The sequence below is a fragment of the Scatophagus argus genome, chromosome 24 (genome assembly GCF_020382885.2).
Source record: "Scatophagus argus isolate fScaArg1 chromosome 24, fScaArg1.pri, whole genome shotgun sequence".
Classification (NCBI taxonomy): Eukaryota; Metazoa; Chordata; class Actinopteri; family Scatophagidae; genus Scatophagus; species Scatophagus argus.
The window spans coordinates 1,532,300-1,554,421 of NC_058516.1; the positions used below are offsets into that span (position 1 = coordinate 1,532,300).

Sequence of the window (22,122 nt, forward strand, 5' to 3'; positions counted from 1 at the left end):
CGACCTCCACGTAATCTCACCAAGACCAAAGCGAAGCAGGCATGCTTTTATGTTTGAAGAAAGGCTTTTATTCTGGCGGCTACCTTCAGCTCCTGCTGAGGCTTTAAAGTTAAGGTGTGCCCAAAGAGCACCTTGGCCTTCTCATCTATGCACGAGGCTCCATCCTTGACTCCTCTGAGCCTCATATTTTTTTAATATTTACCAGGAGTGAAAGAGAGACGCACTCAGATGTCCTTATTTGAAGTGCAGCCATTTTCTCGTGAAGGGAGAAACTCTTCTCACATGGAAAGAAAATATATGAACATATGTGTTTTTTTATCTGTGCCACATGTATTTTCCAACATATATGCACATATTCGAAATTGGCCTTATGTCTTTCAGCTATATGTACATATATATCCACATATGCACACATATATCTACATATGTGCTATACATGTAGATGTAAATATGTGCACATATGTTGGAAAATACATGTGGCATAGACAAAAAACATTGATGTTCATATATTTTCTTTCCATGTGGGACTGTATAATGAAAAAGGTGTAAACAGCATGATACAACAACAGCGCCGCCCTGCTGTTGCTTCATGTCCATCTAACCATCCAGTCTGATAAGCTGGAAGACCAAGTCTCCATTTTCAGGGGACTGAATAAGATACAGACATTAGGTTATTTGATTATTTAATCTTATTCCACTTCCTCTTACAGATATGAGATGTAGCTGAAAGCTCCCAAAATGTAATAATTGTACCTTTAAATCTGTTATGTTATTCATAGTGTTTACAAGGCCTACAATGAACATCCTTACTGAACAACAAACTTCTGTTTTGTCAACCGTATGGGGACATTTTTTAAAATGTTCTTTATCATACACTGGTGGGATTATATGACAACACTATGATCTCAGGTTGCATAAAATATTCTGAAGTCCACTTACTGTAATGAACTCATTTTGTTAGGCTGTGATGTAGCAAAATTCCAGCAAAAAGAGGAAAAACTTTTGTGAATGTAAACAGCGGCCAGCTGCATGGAGACACCAGGATCAGCTGAGGTCCTTGGCTTTGCTTCCACATTACATCACTTGCAAATAAAGTGAGATACAGTCCTTATGTATGGCATAAAGTGCCTGACTGTGGCATATATGTGGTCAAAGTCATATATGACACATATATTTCCTATATATCCACATACATGCACACATATGACCCTAAATATGGCATAGATGAAGCATATATTCTGCATATATTTGGATATATGTTCATGTATTTCCTCTCCGTGTGGGTTTCATCACCAAGGACGATATGGAAATTTGTCCTGTTGATCGAGATGGAAAGATTTGTCCACAAGTGTTGCAGCTGCGGAGAGAAACCGATTTAAACCCCTGACATAACCCTGAATTAAAGGGCCATTTGCCAAAAACATGATTTCATTACTCTGCGTCTCAGCCAGACATCCAGTGACTCATGTGGTTCTGCCAGCTGCTCACACCAAATCAAATTTAAAGTTATTGTTTGTTGACAAAACTAGCAGATGACAGCGACTTCCGCAGCGTTTCTGAGTTCAGTTTAACATCCATTTGAGGTTAGAATACATTTGCAGGCCAACAATCTGTGGTTTTAGTATCTCACTTGATGATTTATGTGACTGTAAAGTGAATATTTGTGGATTTGATCTGTTTGTAAGACAAAGTGGGCTATTTGAAGACATCGTGTCGGGCTATTGGGACGTTATTTGCAACTTTTGCAGCCGTGCTTCAGTTTAAGAGTCTAAGTTTTGCCTTTCAGGATGGGGATATTTGGCTTTAGTACTGTCTTCACAGTCTGGAAATAACAAACACAGTTTTTGAATTTGGACAAAAGACATAAAAGGATTTGTTCCAGTTTTCCTGGGTTTGCCGTTTGATGAGAGCTCAGACTCACTGGCTTAGTCCACCTGAATCAGCAGTTGATCTGCAGGTTGTCAGGCTGATTTTGAGCAGGTCGTCTTCAGCTGATTTCAGGTCCAGACCTGCTACTCCTGTGGTTCGGTTGTCAACCTCTCCAGGACGTGTGTGTGTGTGTGTGTGTGTGTGTGTGTGTGTCTCCAGAGAGCAGTAAATTGTCACCAGGCTGCAGGAACAAGGTCCACTGAGTCACACTGGCTTGAATTACTAAATCCTCCTCAAAGGAAAAAAGAAAGCTCGTGTTATGCAATCGTTGCTCAATAAAACATTCCTGCGTTGAGAACCTCTGGCTTCAAAATCCTCGGTTAGCAAACAAAGCATTCAGGGGTTTCTCTAAACGAAAAGGCTTTAAAACTGCATCGAAATGCTCCTTTTCAGGACGGAAATACACAACTTCACACTAATCTGTGCCATGTTCCAAATCAAAGTGTCTCAATTCAAAAGTGTGTGACCAACACACAAATTCAGGTTCCCCTTTTGAGCGCTTACACGTCTGAATGAGTTTAGTGGGCCGATGTGTGAAGGAAAGGACGCGGCGGGACAACCTGGGCTGGACGTTGTCGGGCAGACGAGCAGGCTTCATTGTCCCCCCCGTCTCTCCTGAGGTTTCTGTAACGAGAGAGGAGCCCAAAGGAGCAGGAAAAATGGGTTTGATGGGACGGATGTGTGAACTGATACAAGTGGGAAAAGAAGGGCTTTAGACAGGACTGAATGCTGTAGGTAAGAGCGGGACGCGAACAGGAACGAGGCGTGGTCTTCGATCCTGGACTGAGAATGTTTCCTCACCTCATTACACCGACTTTGTGACTCTGTTCGGCTCCAAAATAGTTCAGGAAATTTACCAAAGTCTTGTTGTTCTTTCCAGGAGTTCAATGAGAAGGTGGATAACATTTACGTCTGTGAGTTTAGCAGGGAGGTTAGCTTAGCTTAGCATGAGGACTTAGCTTGGTTAGCTGCAGCTCGTAACTCCACACAAATGCTCACTGATTGAAAGGAACAGTTCACCCAAAATTCAGCCTTATCATTCTTGCCTAAACCAATCTGTGCCGAACAGTAACACCCTGAAACAAAGCTCTGCTAATCTTAGCCTCCAGCACCTCCTCACATGTGTCGAGCTAATCAGTTTAGCCGCAGGGCCACAAGGTCGCTTATCCCTGAACATCCCCTCATTACGAGCTTGTGGAAAATGTGCAGTGGAAAAGTGAAGTGAAGGTGCAGAATCTTTACATCTTCTGCAAAAGCGAGGAGACATCCTGTGGGACTGTGGGAGCGCAGACGTGTTTCAGCACTGTTGGTTTGTCTTTAGTCCATCACGCCAGCCGACAGGTGTTCTCATGTGAAATGTGAGCAGGCATTGATCAGGACGGAGCTGGAGGCCTGAGGGGGCACCCGACACCCGGCGGCTCGAGTTACGAAGGACGAATGAGAGAGTCCCTTGTGCTGAAAGGCCAGGAGGCTGTTGTTTAATAATAGATCCATACAGGGAGGCGGGGCCAATCACTCAGTTTGGAGTTGACGAAAGAGTTGTGACTTGTTGTGAAAGATAAATGAGAACAAAGATGATCAAATAAGGTCTAATTAGATCAGAAATGACAACAAGAATATTCAGAAACATTCACACATGGACAGTCTTTCTCTCTCTGCCCGCCTCTTTTACACCTCCCTCCTCTGTTACACCTGTCAGTGTTATCATCTCCCCTCCTCACCCCTCCCTCCTCCTTCCTCACCCCTCTCTCCTCCCTCCTCCCTCCTCACCCCTCTCTCCTCCCTCCTCCCTCCTCACTGTTTTTGGAAGTGAAGCTCATTTTGTTGACAGCCGCCCGGTCAGCTGTCAGCTCCGTCTGTCCGGCTGCTTCGGGGCTTCCTGCAGGTTGCCGCGAACTCGTATGTTTCAGACTCTTTAGTCTCTTTTCTATATTTAGGACCGAATCGTCTCGTGGAAGCATCAGCCCGACTGGGAGCAGAGAACTTGATAAAGAAAACATGTTGTTGTGCGGCTGTGGTTTCTGGTCTTCATCGTGGCGCTGCATGGAGAACACAACACGACTCAGTCTGCTGAGTCATGCGTCCGGTTCACTTTCATCCAGAAAGTATAAAGGTTAGAAATGAAGTCAACAGGTCTCACTGAATTAAACTGAGGGACTGGACTGTGCATGCAAATGACTCCAGCTGGATGTGAAGCAGCAGCTGATGAAGCGCCCTTGAGCAAGACGCCGACCGTTAAAGGTCGGCGTCTTGCTCAAGGGCGCTTCATCAGCTCCATCTGTTTCGGTCAGAGTGTGTGATGTGCGTCTCAGAGGGAGATGACTCGGCTTTCTCCCCCAAAACAAAATTTTATCCTCAAAAGTTTTCCCATAAACTCAGGTAGAAGGTAGATGACTCCGCCCCCCTCTGGACTCCCTGACCTCCTGACCTTTAATCTGAAGCACAAACTCCTTCCTGTCGTGTCTCCTGCCTGCTCTAATCCTTTCCGGCTCTAACAAAACGTACAGGAGCGCCTGATTTGCATTTGAACGCATCGCATTCAGACAGCAGGCTCAAGTGTTGAACCCCTGACGTGTGTGTGTGTGTGTGTGTGTGTGTGTTTGGTCCTGGTCTATATTTAGACCCGTGTGAAGCCTGAATCAGCAGACGGACGACATCGCAGGAGAAGACCAAAGTGCTCGCCGGCCAGGTGGTGGGGGGAGGTGGAGGCAGACAGGGAGGAGGAGGAGGCGGGTGAATACAGATAAACTGGGCTGCTCTTCATGTCTGTTTGATTTGGAAAGAGCAGCCTGGTTCCTCAGGTTCGTTCACTTTAGTACAGAGCTGCAGGGCGCAGGCTAACTTCATCTCAGATGGAATATGTGATAAGATTTCCAATAATTACAGAAAGTCCAGAAAGGTAAAATATCTGCCGCCTGATAATTAATCAGTTACTGTTATGAATGGATGAATAATCGATCATCCTTCGCCGAGTGGCTTCCATTAGTGCAGCTGCGCTCAGATCAGTGGTTTTCAATGGGAAGCACTTAATGAAAGCTGCAGGTTAGCCTGATAACATGCGGGAGGTTTGGGTTTCATCTGGATCCAAGCGGCTCAGCGCGAGTCGTTCCTCTCGTCTGAAATGCGATCCTGGAAAAGAAAAAAAACTTTAATCAGTCAGTGACATCGAACAGGCGGGCGGACGCCTTATCACGCGCTGCAGATGCAGTTTTCATGAAGAACCAGAAGGACGTCGGCACGTTTTGTTCTCCTGCTTCCAGAGGCTGCAGCTCACGCAGTTTTCTGAATATTCATGCTGTTGTTTTAGCTTATTTAGTTTAGTTTGTTTATTATTTTTTAATTGTAAACGATGGGGAGAGTTGCACAAACACAGAACATAACAGACAAAACAAGCAGACGTGGGGAAGGTTTTGTTGTTGTTTTTTGTGCCTCAGTTTGTGTATTATTGTTGGTATCAACCGACTGGAAACTCGTTGTTGTGCCAAAGTTTTGTCGCTTATCTTGAATTTGAATTTGAGCGTCTGAGCGAGAGAGAAATCAGTGTGAAATTTGTTTTTTCCGATTCAGATTAGAGATGGCTGGAGACTGTGTGTGTGTGTGTGTGTGTGTGTGTGTGTGTGTGTGTGTGTGTGTGTGTGTGTCGCTTTGAAGCTGCAGCTGACTGACAGACAGGCTGATTCACTGAAAACCACTCGAGCTCCGTCAAATCGAGGCCCCACAGTTGGACGACTTTGACGTGTTTTATTTATTCTCGGCGTGTGATTCACGTAAAAACACGGGACCTTAAACACATTTACGTTTTCTTTGCTCTTGTGGATGTGAGTAATCGGGTGAAGACGGGATGAATCACTTCACCTTACATTCAGGATGCTGCCGGCTCGTCTGTCCGGAGGCCATTAAGAAAAGCCTTTCATGAGTTGTGAGCGACGCTGAACGCAGCACAGATCTCTGTGAAGTGAATATTCGCTGTGTGTGTCACTGTCAAGTTCAGATGGAGGCTGAAATGACATAAAATACATTCATGTCAATACATGATACAAGCTGTGTCATTTCCTGTGAATCCCTCGTGTGCTTGAACGCAGTCTGAGTGCAGCACAGGAGTGGCGGACTCAGCCACCAACAGTAAAACTTACCATACGGAGGGTTAATTATAAAATGTGGATACGCTGAATAAGTGGAAGCACAAATGGGCTTTGAAATTATTAAAAAGGATTATAAGAAAAGAGAAAAGAGCGACGAGGGATTCAGAATTAGAAGAATTATTTGTCATCAAAGGACATTTGCGTAAAGTTGAGCCTTTCTTCAGCGCTTCAGCGCTTCGGTTCACTACGACTGGCATCCTGTCGCTTCAGTGGTGTTTGATTGGCGCCTGAAAGGTGCATCACTTTGAAGTGTGTGTGTGTGTGTGTGTGTGTGTGTGTGTGAGATGCTCCTTGCTTTCTGAAGCAGTCTGTTATCTCTGGATGGACATGCACTCATGCACACATCCGTTGTGTCTCTTTTCAAGAAAAAATCCTCCCTGCTGCGTATTTCCCCCTCAGCTTCCTTTATTAACGCTCAGTATTTTCTAACCCTCACTTAACCCGGTTAGCTGAGTAAGAACATATTCACAGCGGCGGCGGCGGCGGCGGCAGCCCGAGGGACATGGCTGCTTACAGGAAGGGTTTAGGATTACATTTGTACACTCAGCCATAAAGAAGTTCGTTTGTTTCTCCAGGAACCGTCTTTTCTGTTTGTCGTTCAGCCCGTTGAAAAACAAACAACAAATCTGAACAGGATTAAGACTCCCAAACCGGAAGTCCCAAACCGGTCTGGTATGTTTTATGTTGCAGCCAGCGTTCGGGTCGACCACACTTAACATAGACTGTGAGGCGATTGGTTTTCTTGTGCCGATCTTTGCTCTTACTGGCAGCCGTGTTGTGAATCAGATGAGTTGCTTCATGGCACAATTGGATATTTTTGATTTGTCAGGTCTTATTTCAGAGTGATTCTGTCAGTTAACTAAAGACAACTGTCTCTGTGCCCCCTCTCTCAGGCTTTGTTGAAGATGGACTGCCAGGGTCTGGTTGCCAGACTGGTCCTGGACTTCGTCTTGCTGACCACGGCGGTGGAGGTGGCGTCTCGGTGGAGGGAGCTGGCCGAGAAGCTCGCCCGAGTGTCCAGACAGCAGATGGAGGCTTACGAGGCTCCACATCGCGACAAGAACGGCTTACTGGACAACGAGGTGAGAGACCTGAGAAAAACCTGGACACGAGTTTACAAAGTGTGGCTCTGTGTGCAGTAACAACCTCTGCCAGGTGTTGTTGTTGTTCTTCTTCTTCGCTGGTAGTCTTTCTTTTTCTTCCTCTGTCTTTTAACTGCGCATTAGAACACATGTAAACGTCAGCCCCGTCAGACCGGGAAGACTTGCATGCCGTCACATTTTCATAATTTGACTCGGTGCAGCCACTTCTGTTGCTCCAAGTGCTGATGTTGCCCGAAGCCCACTTCCTGTTGCGTCCAGAACGGTGGCACGCACCTCTTTCACCTCCTGCAGTATCGATATGAGGTTATCAGAACAGGGAAGAACCTCGCCAGGCCAAGACAGCAAAAGTTTGTCCAGTCTTTTGCCTTCTGCGCGTTCCTAAACTCTTCCTCTTTCTCTCCAACCCCGACCCCAACCTTTCAGTGCATGTGGAAGCCCGCCTACGACTTCCTCCTCACCTGGGCCGCCCACGTGGGGGACAGCTACCGAGACGTGATCCAGGAGCTCCACCTCGGCCTGGACAAGATGAGGAACCCCATCACCAAGAGGTGGAAGCACCTGACCGGCACGCTCATCCTGGTCAACTGCCTGGACACCCTTCGCAGTTCCGCCTTCTGTCCCGTCGGATACGGAGATTTCGCTGTGTGAACGTTTTCTAAAAGCCTGTCTCGTTGGGAGCTGCTGGGACGCTGTAGTACCTGGTCCTTGGATGTACCTGGAGATTAGCTGATGCCGTTGAACTTTCGTTGTTTTTGTCCTGGATGGTTCAACAGGACACAGAGTTCGGGATGGACGTCACGGATATTTGATCGCCCTGTTCGGGGTGTCTGGTAAATTTCCAGGCTTTCGATCTTCAGGTCAGACCTCCTGGATTTGGAGTCTCGGATTGGCATCGTGGTTTTTGTTGGGCGTTTTCTGGGAGTGTGTGACAGGAGGATCTGCCTCTTCCTGTTTTTTTTGCCTCTTAATGTTCATCCTGCTTTCTTCTTGCTTTTTTCTTCTCCAGCGCTTTTCTACCTCATCCTTCATCTTCTTCTGTCTTTCTCATCAGGTTTTCTTTGTCTGTCTTTTGTTATTCTTTAACCTTTTTTTTGCTATCCTGTTTTCCTTTTTCTTCAGTTAAATAAAGTTCGCTCTTTTTCCTTCGCCCTCAGGATGTCAGAGACCTCCAACCATACGAGCTGTGAACTTTGACCTTCCCACCATCTTTGAAAGCTGATTTGACCCCCACGTTTAACCAAATTCTGAACATGAACAACTTTTTTGGCAGTTTTTGTATTTGTACTGCCTCTCGTTGGCCTTTTTGTACTGAACAGGGCAGAGAAGAATTCAAAGTTTCATACGTTCAGACATCAACATTATTTGTCAGTAATTAGCTTGCCAAAAACAGTTAGCCTAATGCTAACTTCACATGTGACTCAGTGTAGTCCATGCAGTGAAGGTACAGTATGTCTGTGTATGCAAGATACACTTTTATTTTTAATACTTGCAAAACAAAACAGAAGGTGTATTATCGGCAGTGTATGTACTGTTGTTGGTTTTTCTTGTGTATTTTCCATCATATTTACGCTGGTGTGACAAATTCTGTGCTTAAAAGTCAAAATTACAATCTGATCGTTCTGTTCTGTTCAGCTGAAAACAAACAAAAACTCAGCACAACATTCAAATCCAGTTCTCTGTGCAAAAGCTAACGCTACACACTTCAGTTGGCGGCGTTAGCAGGCTAGTTAGCAAGCTAACGCTCAGGATGTGCGTCTAATATTTTTCCAGAGTTATAGTTGTTGCACATGCAAATGTTTTGATTTATCAGAGACTGAGATAAAATTTATTTCAGTATAACAAATGGAAAAAAATTTGTGCAAACAGTAGACGCCACCACGATGACCGGAAAACTCGATCCTGACAAAATCTAACTGACTAAAATCCTTTTCTTGTACGTTTTGCAGGAGGCATTGAAGGACACCACAGTTTGCTTTCTGATGAAATGAAATGTGACTTTAAACTGTGAAAACTGTCAGAAAATATGTAGTTTTTGTTAAATTTATATTTGAAGAAGCCTTTCGTCTTTGATTTTGCGATCTCGGCAAGTTTAATCAAGCGGCTTTGACGCGTCTGTTGTTCATTCCTTCGTCTGCTTTGGTTTTAGTCCTTCGCTCTGCTGTTTTTCCCGTCTCCTCTCAGTATGTTTTGTGACTGCTGTAATGTTCCTCTGCGTGTTTGGGATATGCACAGAAAATGTGCGAGGAGTTTATATATTTGTACCAATCGCCGATTGAGTATCGACGTGTTCGGAAGTGAAGTCGAACCAGCAGATCTGAAATGTGCTCAGTGTTTCTGTTCAGAAGGTTTCAATAAAACACTGAAAACAGCACATAATCAGTTTTGTTGTTGATTTTTTAGCTTTCCTGGGATTCCTTTCATCACATCCTCTGCAGCACCAAACACACCTGGAGTTTTAATATTTTTCATACAATTTGAAGTGTGAAACTCAAAATAATAGTTTGATAGGACTAAAATTTTGATTTCACTTAAAGCATATCTGACATTTTGGAAATTTGCTTGTGTGTCATTAAACTCGGCATCAAATGAGAGGAAAAAAGGTTCCAGGTGAGGTTCCAGGTGTTTATTATTCAGCATAACTGATGATGGACTTTCTTTCAAGTAGATCTGATTATATCGTGTTATTCTTGATCCCCAAGGCTAAAACAGCTTCGTGTTTTTGTTACAGAAATATTTGTTTACCTCCAGCTCTCGAACCTTTTTGTTTTCTTCCTTGATTTTTGTCCTTTGGTTGTTGCTGTAATTCAGCGCACAAACAGCTTTGACTGCTGGTTTCTTGTGTCACTGCTTGCATGTTTTTCTCCCCCCGTGAGACTAAACGTAGTTTGGAGACCAGACGGACCAAAGATTCCTCCTGGTGGAGGATCTTGTCATGTGTGACCCAGTTACAGAACAGGAAGTCGTGCTGTGTCAACATGTCAGCGTCTCATTATGACTTTGAATACACGAGACAAAGATGGAGCTTTGGAGCTGTTTTATTTCCCGTGAACGCGAGGCTGACGGTTTCCTTGTGTGTTTGCAGTCATTGTGCTAAGCTGGGCTAAACACTGACTCTGGAGATTCCTCAGAGACGCAGCGGAGGGGTTGATAAATCCTTTCCACCTCCGTGATTTTGCAGATCATGCCAGGGCTGTGAATCTTTGTGCATCACGGCGTTCATTAAACGACTACGCGTTGTGTCAGTTGTGGCAGATTTCTTCATGTAAACACATGCAGATATCATGCACGAATGCACAAACCGTCCCACGTGCTCGCGTGCACAAACGCCACACGTGAGCGCACACGAATCCTTCTTCTTCGCGGCCCAACGCCATCCTGCACACATAGGCTTTAATGTGCTTTAATTAAAGCGGGTAGTTATTCACCCTCAGAGGACGGGCCACCTTGACGGGGTCGTCCTTTGCCTCTCGATGACGAACCCTCAACATTCCTGCTCCTGTCATGGATACGACTCGAAGCTCACGGCCCTGCGATGCTGAGCAAGGTGATAAAACTCTCCTGTTGCTGAGGCTCTAACAAGCTGCTTATTTAAAAAAAAGAAGAAGAAGAAGACTGAATAAATCAGCTCACGGGGTGCAGCCTCATTCCCTTTGCAAAGAAATGTTCGCAGCAAGATAAAAACATGTTCGTCTCCGAAGTCTCTGAGCTGTCTGAGTTTTCTTCAGGGATGCAGAAGCAGAGCAGAGAGTTGTTATCGCCCTCGCTCAAGTCTGATACTTCCTGCATGAAAAAGTTGGAGGATGCACCGTGTTTTTGGAAGCCCGGGATGTAAACAGTTTGAGCAGAGCTCCACGAAGACAAATGAGCGATGACGAGCTGCGGCGCCTGTAATCAGAGGACCACAGGTGTCACACTCATCTACGAGTTTGTCCGCCAAATCAGAGAATCAGAGGAAAACAGTGATTTTGCACACCACCACCTTTGCTTCATCAATTCTGGACAAATTGGCCGCTTTTGAAAGTGCGGAGCAGGTGGTGAAATGAAAAGCTTTCGGCCTCTTTCATCTGCCGTGGGAGTTTGTGGAGGATGTGTGGAAACAGGCCGGGCGGCTTCACCTCGTCTAAAGAGCCCTCGAAAGACAAAGAAAGTGCAAAAATACAGTTCTGTTCTCTCGTCTCTTTGTCACGTCTTCCTCCACCAGCATCCTCTGTTGCTCGAGAGCCACGGGGACGAAACCTGAACCTCCAGTTCGGTTCCCAACTTCAGCTGATTGATTATTTGTGTCCCGTGTGGTGTGAAAACAGCTGTGAAACCTCACCAAGCTGCTTCTCGTTGAGGCATGAAAGCTTCCTGGACGGTCAGACATCCTCCCGATGCACCTTTCAGCAGGTGAAGTTCACTTCCTGCCGTCATCCCTTCATAACGGAGGAGAGATGATCTGCATGATGAGTTTGTGCAGAGTGTCTGAAGAAAGAACAAATGAGTCAGTCAGTCATTTTACTGTGTTAGAACAGAAGGAAGTGCATTTAAAAGCATCCAAATAGTCTTCTTGTTTTGCTTGCTGTGGCTGCAGAAATCGATCGATTGTTTCAGTCAAGCCCGGCCCTAAAGTGGAGCTAAACAAGTTGCTGGATGAATCAGGGACCGATCGAAGCAAAACCCACATAACATCAGAGCCGAGATGCGTTTTCACACTTGAGGAAATCACCTGAACAAGCGCAATGCGAGGCAGGTTTTTGGTGCAGGCTCTCTGAGCAGTTACAGATATATTACAGCTGCAGTGCAATAAATCTCCCCACAACTGAATTAAGGAAGCAGAAGTGCAGTTTTAATTTTGGCTTGAAAGCTCAAACCGAAGCTTTGAATCTTCACTGGAAGCACAAAAAGTGAATTTTCATCTGAAGTTTAATTGCAGATTCGTCTTTGTGTCTGGGATGCTGAATTCTGCTGAGCTCCGGACTTCACGGCTGTGTTCCTGCGTTTTTCACAGGGTTAAACAGCTCGCCAAAGAAGCGTGTTTTGTTTCCTTTAAGCCTCGTCCGTTACCTGAGGAACGGTCGAGGAGCCGGTGGAATAAATTAGAGGTAAATCAGTGAAGGAGCCTCTTGTTTTATGGATGAGGAGGCTGTGGGGGAGATGTTCAGGTGACTCAGCCTCGTTAAAGAGAGAGAAATTAAATGAATCGAAGTGAGTTGTGGTCTTAAAGAACTGTGTGTGTGTGTGTCTATGCCCAGGTTATAATTTGTTTTATTGATCTCACACGTTGATTCATGAGGGAAATCAATGGAGGAGGAGGTCAGAGAGAACAATTAGTCCTGATGACTCAGGTTGTGTTGCAGCTTGTGTGTATTCTGTGTGTCTTCAGGGGCTGCTTGTCCTTTTCCCTCGTCTCTTTACCGCCAAAACTTCTCACTAAAACTTCCATGCAGGTGTTTTCACCGATTCTGGCTCCTGCCATCTACCTGCCGTCGAATCGGGTTGGCGTTAGAGGCCATGTTGTGTGGAGGCGTTAATTAGCTCTGTGTGTGTGTGTGTGTGTGTGTGTCTCAGGGTCAAGGAAGGATCCACAAACGGCTGAATTTCAAGGATGCTGCACCACTGAATGCTGGTCTGTTCTCATGTCCAGGATCTTCTCCGTCTTCTCCTTTTTAATTGGCTGACAGCAGCCAGGTGGAGTGTCACCTCCACCCAGCAAGGGGTGCAAGGGAGGCAGGCAGTATGTCATTTACAGACTCCGTCTCCCACAATGCAGTGCACAACAGGAAGACGAGACGCGGCTCCCCGTCCAACACCTGATGGCTTCTCCTGCTGTGATCAGGTGGCTGTCGAGCTGCGTCTGCTCTGACCGCACCCAAACATCTGGGTGGTCCTCGGACTTCCTCTGTGCTGATGTCACTGCGTTCAGCTCTGTGGTGATGATCTGACACCATCATGTGGAGCCATGAAATATTCTGCTGCCATCCAGTGGCCGCTGTGTCACAGGACGGCTGCCAAGCGTTTCCGTCCAAGGTGTCCCAGTCAGACCGGACGGGAGAAGCGGCCTGCTGGTCTTGAGAGAGGACAAAGAATATGTCGTCTGTGTTGAAGTTAGTTTTATTTATTATGATTAATTCAGTACGTGTGTTCTTATTCTTTCCGTTTGTGCAAAAACAAAAGCTTAATTTACACAAAAGCACGCTCACACTTTTTATTTCTGACCAGTGAACTCCAGTTTCCTGTCACAAAACAAGACCCTGAAGACATATCTATCACATGTTTGTTTGTGTGTCAGGATTAATACAATATCACATGTAATTTTGGATATGTTCTTGTTGTCAGCTACAGCTGGTCCAAGCTGCTCTCAGGGCTGTGGAGCACACGGTACGAGACGTGTCAGGTAAGACTTTAACCCAAATAAAATCCCAGTCAGAATGAAGAGCTTATGAACAGACTGATTTCCCTTCTTGTGGAGATAAATGTGAGTTCACCACAGTTCACCAGCAGTGCAGTGTGATGTGTGCTGTTCAAAGTGCTCAGAAATGGCTTCACGCTCGTGCGGGGTCCTGAATGCGCCCCGATGCGTCACTGAAACCCACAGACATTTTTAATCCTGATTTATTCCGGGTTTAATGCATGTGACCTCAGCGTGCAGCATTTCACCACCAGGTGTCAGAGTTTCAGCCGCTTCGGCAGCTCAGGAAACACCAAACAGCACCTTTCAAAATAAGACCCCAACGTGCTGATGTGGTGACAGATGAGGCTTTTATTTTGAGGGAACCGGAAGTCATCTGTTTGTGAGCTTGACGCGTCTTTTCGCTTTTAGAGGCTGATCCACGCGTCACACACATCACTTGAGTGTGTGTTGCTGCATGAGGGCGGCTGCTGCGCACTCGTCTCTCTCTCTCTCTCTCTCACACACACACAGACACACACGCGCGCGCGCGTGCGCGGATGCAGAGACATGATGTGACACTCGGACGCGCGTAGTTGGCGCATTTGTTGGCAGAAGCGCCGCCGTGTGCGTGGTGATTTCGGCCCTCTTCTGGACGCCTGATGCTGCTGGAGTGAGTCCAGGGATGCTGCGGCTCGTCTGGCTGCCGGAGTGCCTCCGCGCAACCAGGGGCTGCGCCCTCCACTTCTGCTGAACGGGAGCGACGCGGATCGGGCGTTTCTGCGCGTTTGCCGACCTTATGATCAGACTCTCGCCGGGGAAGAAAGCCGCTATGGATCCCTGCAGAGACGTTTAAGCGTCTCCTGCGGTGATTTCGCTGCTGCGGGACTGCGACTGCGGGAGTGCACGCTGTTCCTCCTCCCCAGGCTGCAAGATGGGGAACAGTTTCTCTAATCTGGGTGCCTTCCAGTCCTTGCACATAGTCATGCTCGGCTTGGACTCTGCGGGCAAAACCACCGTGCTGTACCGGCTGAAATTCAACGAGTTCGTCAACACGGTGCCCACCATCGGTTTCAACACGGAGAGGATCCGCCTGGGCGGCGCGGGGGCCTCCAGGGGCATTAGCTGTCACTTCTGGGACGTCGGGGGCCAGGAGAAACTGCGGCCCCTGTGGAAACCCTACAGCCGCTGCACGGACGGCATCGTGTACGTGGTGGACTCCGTGGACGCCGAGAGGCTGGAGGAGGCCCGGACGGAGCTGCACAAGATCACCCGGTTCTCGGAGAACCAGGGGACCCCGCTGCTGGTCATCGCCAACAAGCAGGACCTTCCCCGGGCGCTGGATGTCGGGGAGATCGAGAGGCAGCTGGCCCTGGCTGAGCTGAGCCCCTCCACCCCGTACCACGTCCAGCCGGCCTGCGCCATCATAGGAGAGGGGCTGGATGAGGGCATGGACAAGCTGTATGAGATGATAGTGAAGAGGAGGAAGTCACTGAAGCAGAAGAAGAAGAGGCAGTGAGGGCAGGCTGAGGAAAAGAAGACTGAGGCGAATTCTTCTGCTGCAGGAGGGTTGAAAACAGCATAAATATCATAACTGATCACCATAGAAACGTTGCAAGTCTCTTATAGCGATGCTACATGAGCTAAAATATCTTCACTCAGTCATTAGGATCGATAAGATTGTATTTCAGAGGGGCATCATGAAGGTAAAATAACTTTTCTATTCGCAGATAATCCTATAATCTGAAAATATAAACGAGATAAACCCACAAAACAGTCTCAGATCTGTGTGGAATGTTGTAGTTTTGGTGGATTCCCAGCGAGTCCCTGATGTGGGAAGCGTTTCGGACCGAGCGTGGTGTCACACCAGAGATGATCCCCACCGAGGAGACAAAACTCCTCCGTCGGTTCAGATCAGGCTGAGGACCACAACTTTGTTCAGTTAACCAAAAAGCTCCCTGCAGTCTTCACGCTGTGGGTAAGCAGGGCTGGTCGGGTGGAGACGATGAGGAGATCAGTTCTGTTGAGTATGTGCAGCCTTGTCAAGCAGTTTTTAGGGAGGAATCAGCAGAATTGATGAAAGTCACCCGACAGGCTCATTTTGCACCTTTTGAGACCCTTTGTGAGTGGCCCTCTGATGGGACTTCCAGGGGAAGCCGTACTGGACTGGCTGAGCTGTTTTTGTGTCCGTGAGACTCCTCCTGTGGCTGTCAGGATCTGGACACACACATAAATGTAGCAGCAAACTGTTCGTATTCCCACCAGTGGAGACGTGAGACGAGTGACATGGCTGCAGAGTGTGAAAACGGCTTTTCTTTTCCTTTTTCACACACATTTGGGTTTGAACAACAGTGGCCCCTTTGGAGTTCAGTCTCATAATTACGGAAGCCCAGTTCTGCCAGTGAAATGAGGAAAGAAAGAAGAAAGAAACACTATTAAAGGAAGAGGAATTTTCTCAAAATAATGAGTAATTAAATTTTAATGTGGCCCAAGTGTTTTTCTTTTTATCCTCACATGCACCAAAGTTACAGCAGCAAGTGGGTGACTCAGAGGAGGTTTAAATTATCACTCAAAACTGCTGAAGTTTCACATTTTTTGACTCGACATCTGAAGCAGCGTCTTCAGTGATGGCGTCCATCTGAGCCGGGTCGTTTTATCTTCATTTTTATTGTTCTTAAAGTCACATTGGCAGAAATGGGCTCCCATACGGATCGAAGCTCGTGTCACTTCCTGCAGTGTTTTTTCTGACAAAAAGTTCATAAAAAGTCAGCAAAGTTAGCATTTTGTCTTAACTGTCCGGACTGTTGAATGTCTCACGTGGACTGTTGTCTCATGCCGCGTTCACGTCCAAGCAGCAGCAGCAGCAGCAGAAGAAGAAGAGTCAGGATTGGGTTCTTTCTGCTGCAGCTCCGTGTCCTCAGAATCAAGCTCTCTATATTTCGATCAATAGACTGCAGCATGTTCCTCATCTTAAAGTTGATTGTCTTTTGAATTTTAACATTTAATATCTTGGAATGCTACAAACCCTCCCCACGTGTCATACTCGTGATGACCACCGGGGGGAGGGAGGGGTTGGGGGGGGGTGCAGACGGGCCTCAGCCTGAATATCTGCGACGTAAACCCGACGTGAACGTGGCATCCTTCCTCTGCAGCTCTCGGTCGAGCTGTGTTCAACATTGCATGACAGCCCGCGACTTCAGACAATGTAAATTACACAGTGCAGAGTTACAGCCAACATACAGCAAGACCAAACGATGTGTTACATGCCAAAATGGAAATAAAAAAAGAAAGTATTTTTGGGATTAAACTCTTTGTAATTGAACTTGTGTGTCGTCTGGTTTCTAAAGCTTTTATCACCCGGGAGGAGGAGGAGGAGGAGGAGGAGGAGGGGGGGGGGACGGGGACTCCCAGCAGCCCTCAGCTAAGCGCCACTTAGAGGCGAGTTGTGATCTGCTTTATGACTCACAATGTAAAGCCGCCTCGTCAAGTCCAAACCTGCCGTTTGCTGTGATGACATGTGACCTGAGGTGTGTGTGTGTGTGTGTGTGTGTGTGTGTGTGTGTGTGTCTTACTAGATTTTAACTTTCTAATAACATTACAGTGAGTGCACATCTACGGTTTTAATAAACGGATAACAAATAATCAACTTGATGCTTTAAAGGTCACTTAAAAGCCATCAGTAAGACACGAGGCCTATTGTTGATAAATACTGAGAGGGCTTTCAAATTGGTTTTGAAGTTGTCTCTGAGCCTAATTAATTGTTTGTTTCATAAACACGAGCATCTGCACTCAATCCAGAATAACAAACAACAGGAGGAAGTTCAACAAAAGTCCTCCCATCTGCACAGAACTCCTAGAAGAAGATGCTCCATGAAAGTGCAGAACTTGCCTGAGAATCCTCATGTTTTTAGCTTTTCTTCCGTGTCACAGTAAATCCAGCTTGGCTTTCGGCACAACAAGGGCTGCAGCGCTGACAGGAAGTGATCATCGTTAATTCGGCATATTTTTAATGGCAGCAGCAATGACCGCAAATAGGAAAACAAACAACAGTATAAATAAAGAGGTTATGTGCATATTTAAGGATCTCTGAGAGGAAAAGTGGGTTGTAGTGTTGAAAAATTAAGCTGGCTAAAATCCTCTTTGCAGGGACGGAAGCTGCATGTTTTCCTGCCTGTTGTTTACTGATTAACCTTTGTGCGTTCCCTGTGTGTGCACTTAAACTGTCTCTCATCCTGTTATTATGGTCTGTGCCGTCACGTCAGTGTTATTTGCCTTCTGTTATTCACTTGTTTGGCCTAAGTGAACCGTGTACTTTGTGTTCCTGAAATAAGACGTGTTTTTTTCATCTTTCCTGGGATTAAAGTGTCTGGATGGCGCGTGTGTGCTGATTTATGCGGTTCTCGGACACATCTGGAGGTCACTGGTTCACCTCGCAGGCGTGAGAATCGAGTCTCTGGTCTTTGTTGTGATCTCAGTGGAGTCTGGTTGGGAAACACCAGTAGTGTGTGGTGCATCTCACTCCCGTGTAGCTCTCGTGTTGCAGTACTGATGCGCGAGCTGCTTTGTCGCCTCCCTGTGCTGTCAGTGAGCCACACTGTCTGTATTATTAGATGTTATACTGTGTAATTTTGACTCAGGCCCACATATAAGATCCTAATCCGCCACTGAAAATAGTTCCTCAGAGCTTAGCTGTTTATGAGACTTTTTTTTTTTTAAATTTGTGAAAACCAGCTGACTGTTGTGCAGTCCAGCCGCTGCTTTCGGACATTCATTGGTTTCTATTTCTCTGTTTCTGCTCAGACCAAAGAATGTGATCCATAACTTGATGTTCGCTCAAGTTTCCATGTGGAAGTTAATGGAAACCAGTGGCTTCCAGTTCGTCCAATCAAAGCTGCGTTTGAGAAACTCCTTGTTCTGTGGTTAAGGTTCTCTGAGCGAGGTCTCTGTGTTGGCGGCTTGTGTTTGGGTTTTTGCTTTCTTTCTTTGTTTAGTTTTTAAAAGCCATAAACCTGAGACCTCAGCAGCTGGAGATCTTATTGAACTGTAACAGAACCAACACCCATCCATATTCTCTCATTAATTATGAGAGCTCAGCTTCTGTTGCCAAACGTGCTGCGAACTCAGGCCTGTGAAAGCCAGAGTGGCTTCAGCAGGACATGGTGGTTCTCCATCACGTGGAGCACTTGGTGGTTCTCCATCACGTGGAGGGTGTGGTGGTTCTCCATCACGTGGAGGACATGGTGGTTCTCCACATGATGAGGGGCATGGTGGTTCTCCATCATGTGGAGGATGTGGTGGTTTTCCATTATGTGAAGGACATGGTGGTTCTCCATCATATGTCTCCGCTGCAAGCCGCTGACAGAGCACTGAGGTTCCTTCCTTTACCTTCCTGTGGGCGGCCGGAGGAAGACAATCCCTCACGCTTCCCCGTCACGAGTGTGCAGAAGCGTTGAGAGCCAAAGACCGAGAGCAACGCTAACGTGCTTCTTTAACGTCCACTCGAATGAGCCGAGATTATTTTGTGTTTCTCGAGCAGGCTGATGGATTTCCGTCGGCGGCACAAAAACGTTTTGTCTGATTGATTCAGCTGTCAAGTCGAGTCAGGTGGTTTTCACTGATGCTGTGAGAGCTGAACCAGAAGGAGGTCTGAAGGCTCTTGAAGGCCTTTCAGTTGTTGTGATGTCTCAGTGCCAGAAACTGCAGCACCACTGACGAGCGCTGAGCCAAAGCAAACACGTTTCCCACATTAACAGCGTCAGCAGACTCTTTAACTGCCCTTTACGAGAGGGCGAACGTGGCTGACAGGTCGAGCGTTCTGGTCGAGGTCAGACGCGTGGTTACGTAAGCTCAGTTTACTGTTGAACGTCGACGAAGGCGGCTTGTGTTGAGTCAACAGCAGCTTTAAAGCCAGTCGGTCTGATGACAGTAAAGCTGCCCTGACTTTCAGATGTTTCTGCTCTCCTGTCTCGCTTCATGAGCTCCTGTTTTTGTTCGTCTGGTCATCTCAGTCTTTCAGGTTCTAGTCTTTCTCAGATCAGTTTGAGGGGGTACCCTGGTGCCTTGGTGCCCAGGACTGAGCAGCCAGCGAGGACTCTCCCACGGGAAATCAAAGTGGTTTTGTCGATGACGCTCGCCTGTCTCTAAGAAGGCTCTGAGGATGGTTTTGTGTAAATCCTTCTGCCCTGTGGCCTCACAGAACACAGAAACCTGGTCCTGGTCTGGTCTTTCTGTCTCTGAATGTTGAACTTGAAGTCCAGTGCTTCATTGGCTCTGACATGAGTCAGATTTGTCTATGCTCAAGTCCTTCCAAAGCTTTGAGTCGTTCCTCAGCGACACACACACACACACACACACACACACTCACACTGGGTTTGCAGCTCTGTGAGCCGGTTCAGGCAGAGGCTAATCCAGCTGTGCTTCCTGCTGCCTCGAGTGTGTCGGGGTGAGCTGAGAGTCACTGCTGACGTCACAGTCGTGGCTTCGTTCAGAACGCAGCTCGTTATCATTTTAATTAGAGGCTGGGAGAAAGTCTGGGAGAGATGGAGGAGGAGCTGGAGGAGGAGCAGGAGGAGGAGGAGGAGCAGGAGGAGGAGGAGGGGGAGCAGGAGGAGGACAAGGAGGAGGAGGAGCAGGAGGAGGAGGAGGAGCAGGAGGAGGAGAAGGAGCAGGAGAAGCATGGGGACAACCAGGAGGAGGAGGAGGAGCAGGAGGAGGATGAGGAGGAGGAGGAGGAGGACGAAGAGGAGGAGCAGGAGGAGGACGAGGAGGAGGAGGAGGGAGAAACGAGAGCCACCAACAAGTACTTTAAAGTGGAATCGAGGCTGGAACATGTGACTTATTTTCAGTCGGTCTGGAGTCCTTTAGGGGAGGCCGCAATGTGATGTGGACCCTTAAAATGGACAGCATTTGTGTTGTGCAGCTCAGGGTCATTTAAATAATCAAAATGGACTCGAGGTTCAGGTTGGTTTGTCCACTTTGGCCTGTAGGCTTTGACTTGAGGAACCCAAATCTGATTTGTGGGTCTTGTTTTCAGTCTTTACTGTTCAGATCCTCACTGTGCCACGAGAGGAAATTCTTTAAGCAGCATAAAACTCTAATTAAGAAACAACAAACACAGCACGACTTCCTGCTGATTTTCCTAAAGAATCCCCACCTTTAATCTGCTGGTTTCACGAGGACACGCTGAGCTCATGCAGACATTTAATGAGAGCTGCTTGGCGGAGCGTGTCATTAACATGTGAAATTACACGGCTCACGTCTGTAATCCAGAGGGCGGGTCCCCGTCCACCGGGACTCTCCCAGAGGACGCTGGGAGTTGACGGGAATAAACTGTCCCCGGGCCCGTCTCAGGACGCCCTTGTCTGTCTGTCACTGTTCTCAGATTATTTTCACAGCTCAGAGTTACGTTCTGGTTTTCCACTTTGTTGTTATTCATTCAAATAAATTTGTATTTTTTTAATGTCGATATGGGTGATGTGCCCCCCACCCTGACTCGTCAAAAAATTATTTTCCCAAAAACAGCTGAATGCAGAGACTTCTGAATATTATATGCTAATAACCTTCTTTTTATTTTATTTTGAATCTTTAATTTAGTCATCTCTGCTGTGTTGATCCCACACTGGGCCATCAAAAGCGTTTGGCTGGTGAGGATTGCTGTAAACACTGAAAAACAAGAAGAAGAAACAGGACCGGAAGCTTGTATGTTTTTATATTTGTGTTGTCAAATAAATAAAAAGGAGCCTTCAGCCACGTAGGTCGCAAATTCTACATAAAATAGAAAAACAAACGAGCAAAGACACAAACAACAGAGCAAAATAAGTTCAAAGTCATGACTTTTGGTTTGTTTTCCCTGTAGCTCCCTCTGGTGGCGAGGCGGATGTCCTGCACCCTGCCTGACAGCAAACAGGTCGCAGTGCACCCAAGCTGTGATTAACGTGAATAACAACAGTTAAACTCTTCCAGTCGGGATGTTCTGAACATTTCAAACGACAGATTATAAGCTCTGGGATCAGCTGGAAGCACAAAGAAAAGAGAAGGTGGGGCTGATGGTTTGTGCTGATTTGTGCTGATGAGGCCAAAGTCCACTCGCTAACTTTAACTCAGGTGACTTTTCTGTTGTGACACAATCATCATCCCGATGAGATTTCATTTCCTTTCTTACACGTGCGGCCTTCTGGTTTCTCCACGCAAAACCAAACTGTGATGTGATGATTAACGTTAGTGTGACGAGTTACTTCCGCTGAATCTTCTTCACTTGTGGTTTACTGAAACTTTGGATCGGGTCGCTTCAGGACAGCTGGAGGCGGTTCCCCCCTCCGCGGACCTCAAATGGGTCAAGTCCGAGAGGCGGTGGGATGGGACAGGAAGTCGACTAGTGTTGCTTCTAAAATAAAAGCATGACGTTCTCACTCTTAGTCAAAATGTCCGTGTTGTGTTATATATATCGCGATACTGTTTTTAATAAATCTGTTAGGTTTTGTTTCTTGAATTGTTCCTGGAAGTTCTTGATTTTTTTTCTTAAAATTCTACTTCATTTTATTTTAATTCCTTTATGCTTTGCCAGCTTACGGCTCATGAT

The 22,122-nt window shown here is 46.7% G+C and overlaps 2 protein-coding genes across 8 annotated transcripts in view; both read left to right on the top strand.

Annotated features, from left to right (window-relative positions):
* sh3bp4a (SH3-domain binding protein 4a) overlaps positions 1-21,492 on the top strand; it is a 35,295-nt gene extending 13,803 nt beyond the window's left edge. For 2 of the 7 annotated variants that reach the window (XM_046382535.1, XM_046382536.1), the window contains exons 4-5: positions 6,965-7,153; positions 7,598-9,550. In XM_046382535.1, coding sequence (XP_046238491.1) covers positions 6,965-7,153; positions 7,598-7,822 — 414 coding nt within the window. In that variant the 3' untranslated portion in view covers positions 7,823-9,550. Of the gene's footprint in view, positions 1-6,964; positions 7,154-7,597; positions 9,551-21,399 lie in introns of those variants that run through there. The other 5 variants (XR_006842726.1, XR_006842727.1, XM_046382537.1 and 2 more) reach the window with 5 other exon arrangements.
* arl4ca (ADP-ribosylation factor-like 4Ca) lies at positions 13,920-16,866 on the top strand. The gene has a single exon (XM_046382541.1). The coding sequence runs from the start codon at positions 14,479-14,481 to the stop codon at positions 15,061-15,063; it is 585 nt and encodes a 194-aa protein (XP_046238497.1). The 5' UTR covers positions 13,920-14,478; the 3' UTR covers positions 15,064-16,866.
* Positions 21,493-22,122: the final 630 nt, after the last annotated feature.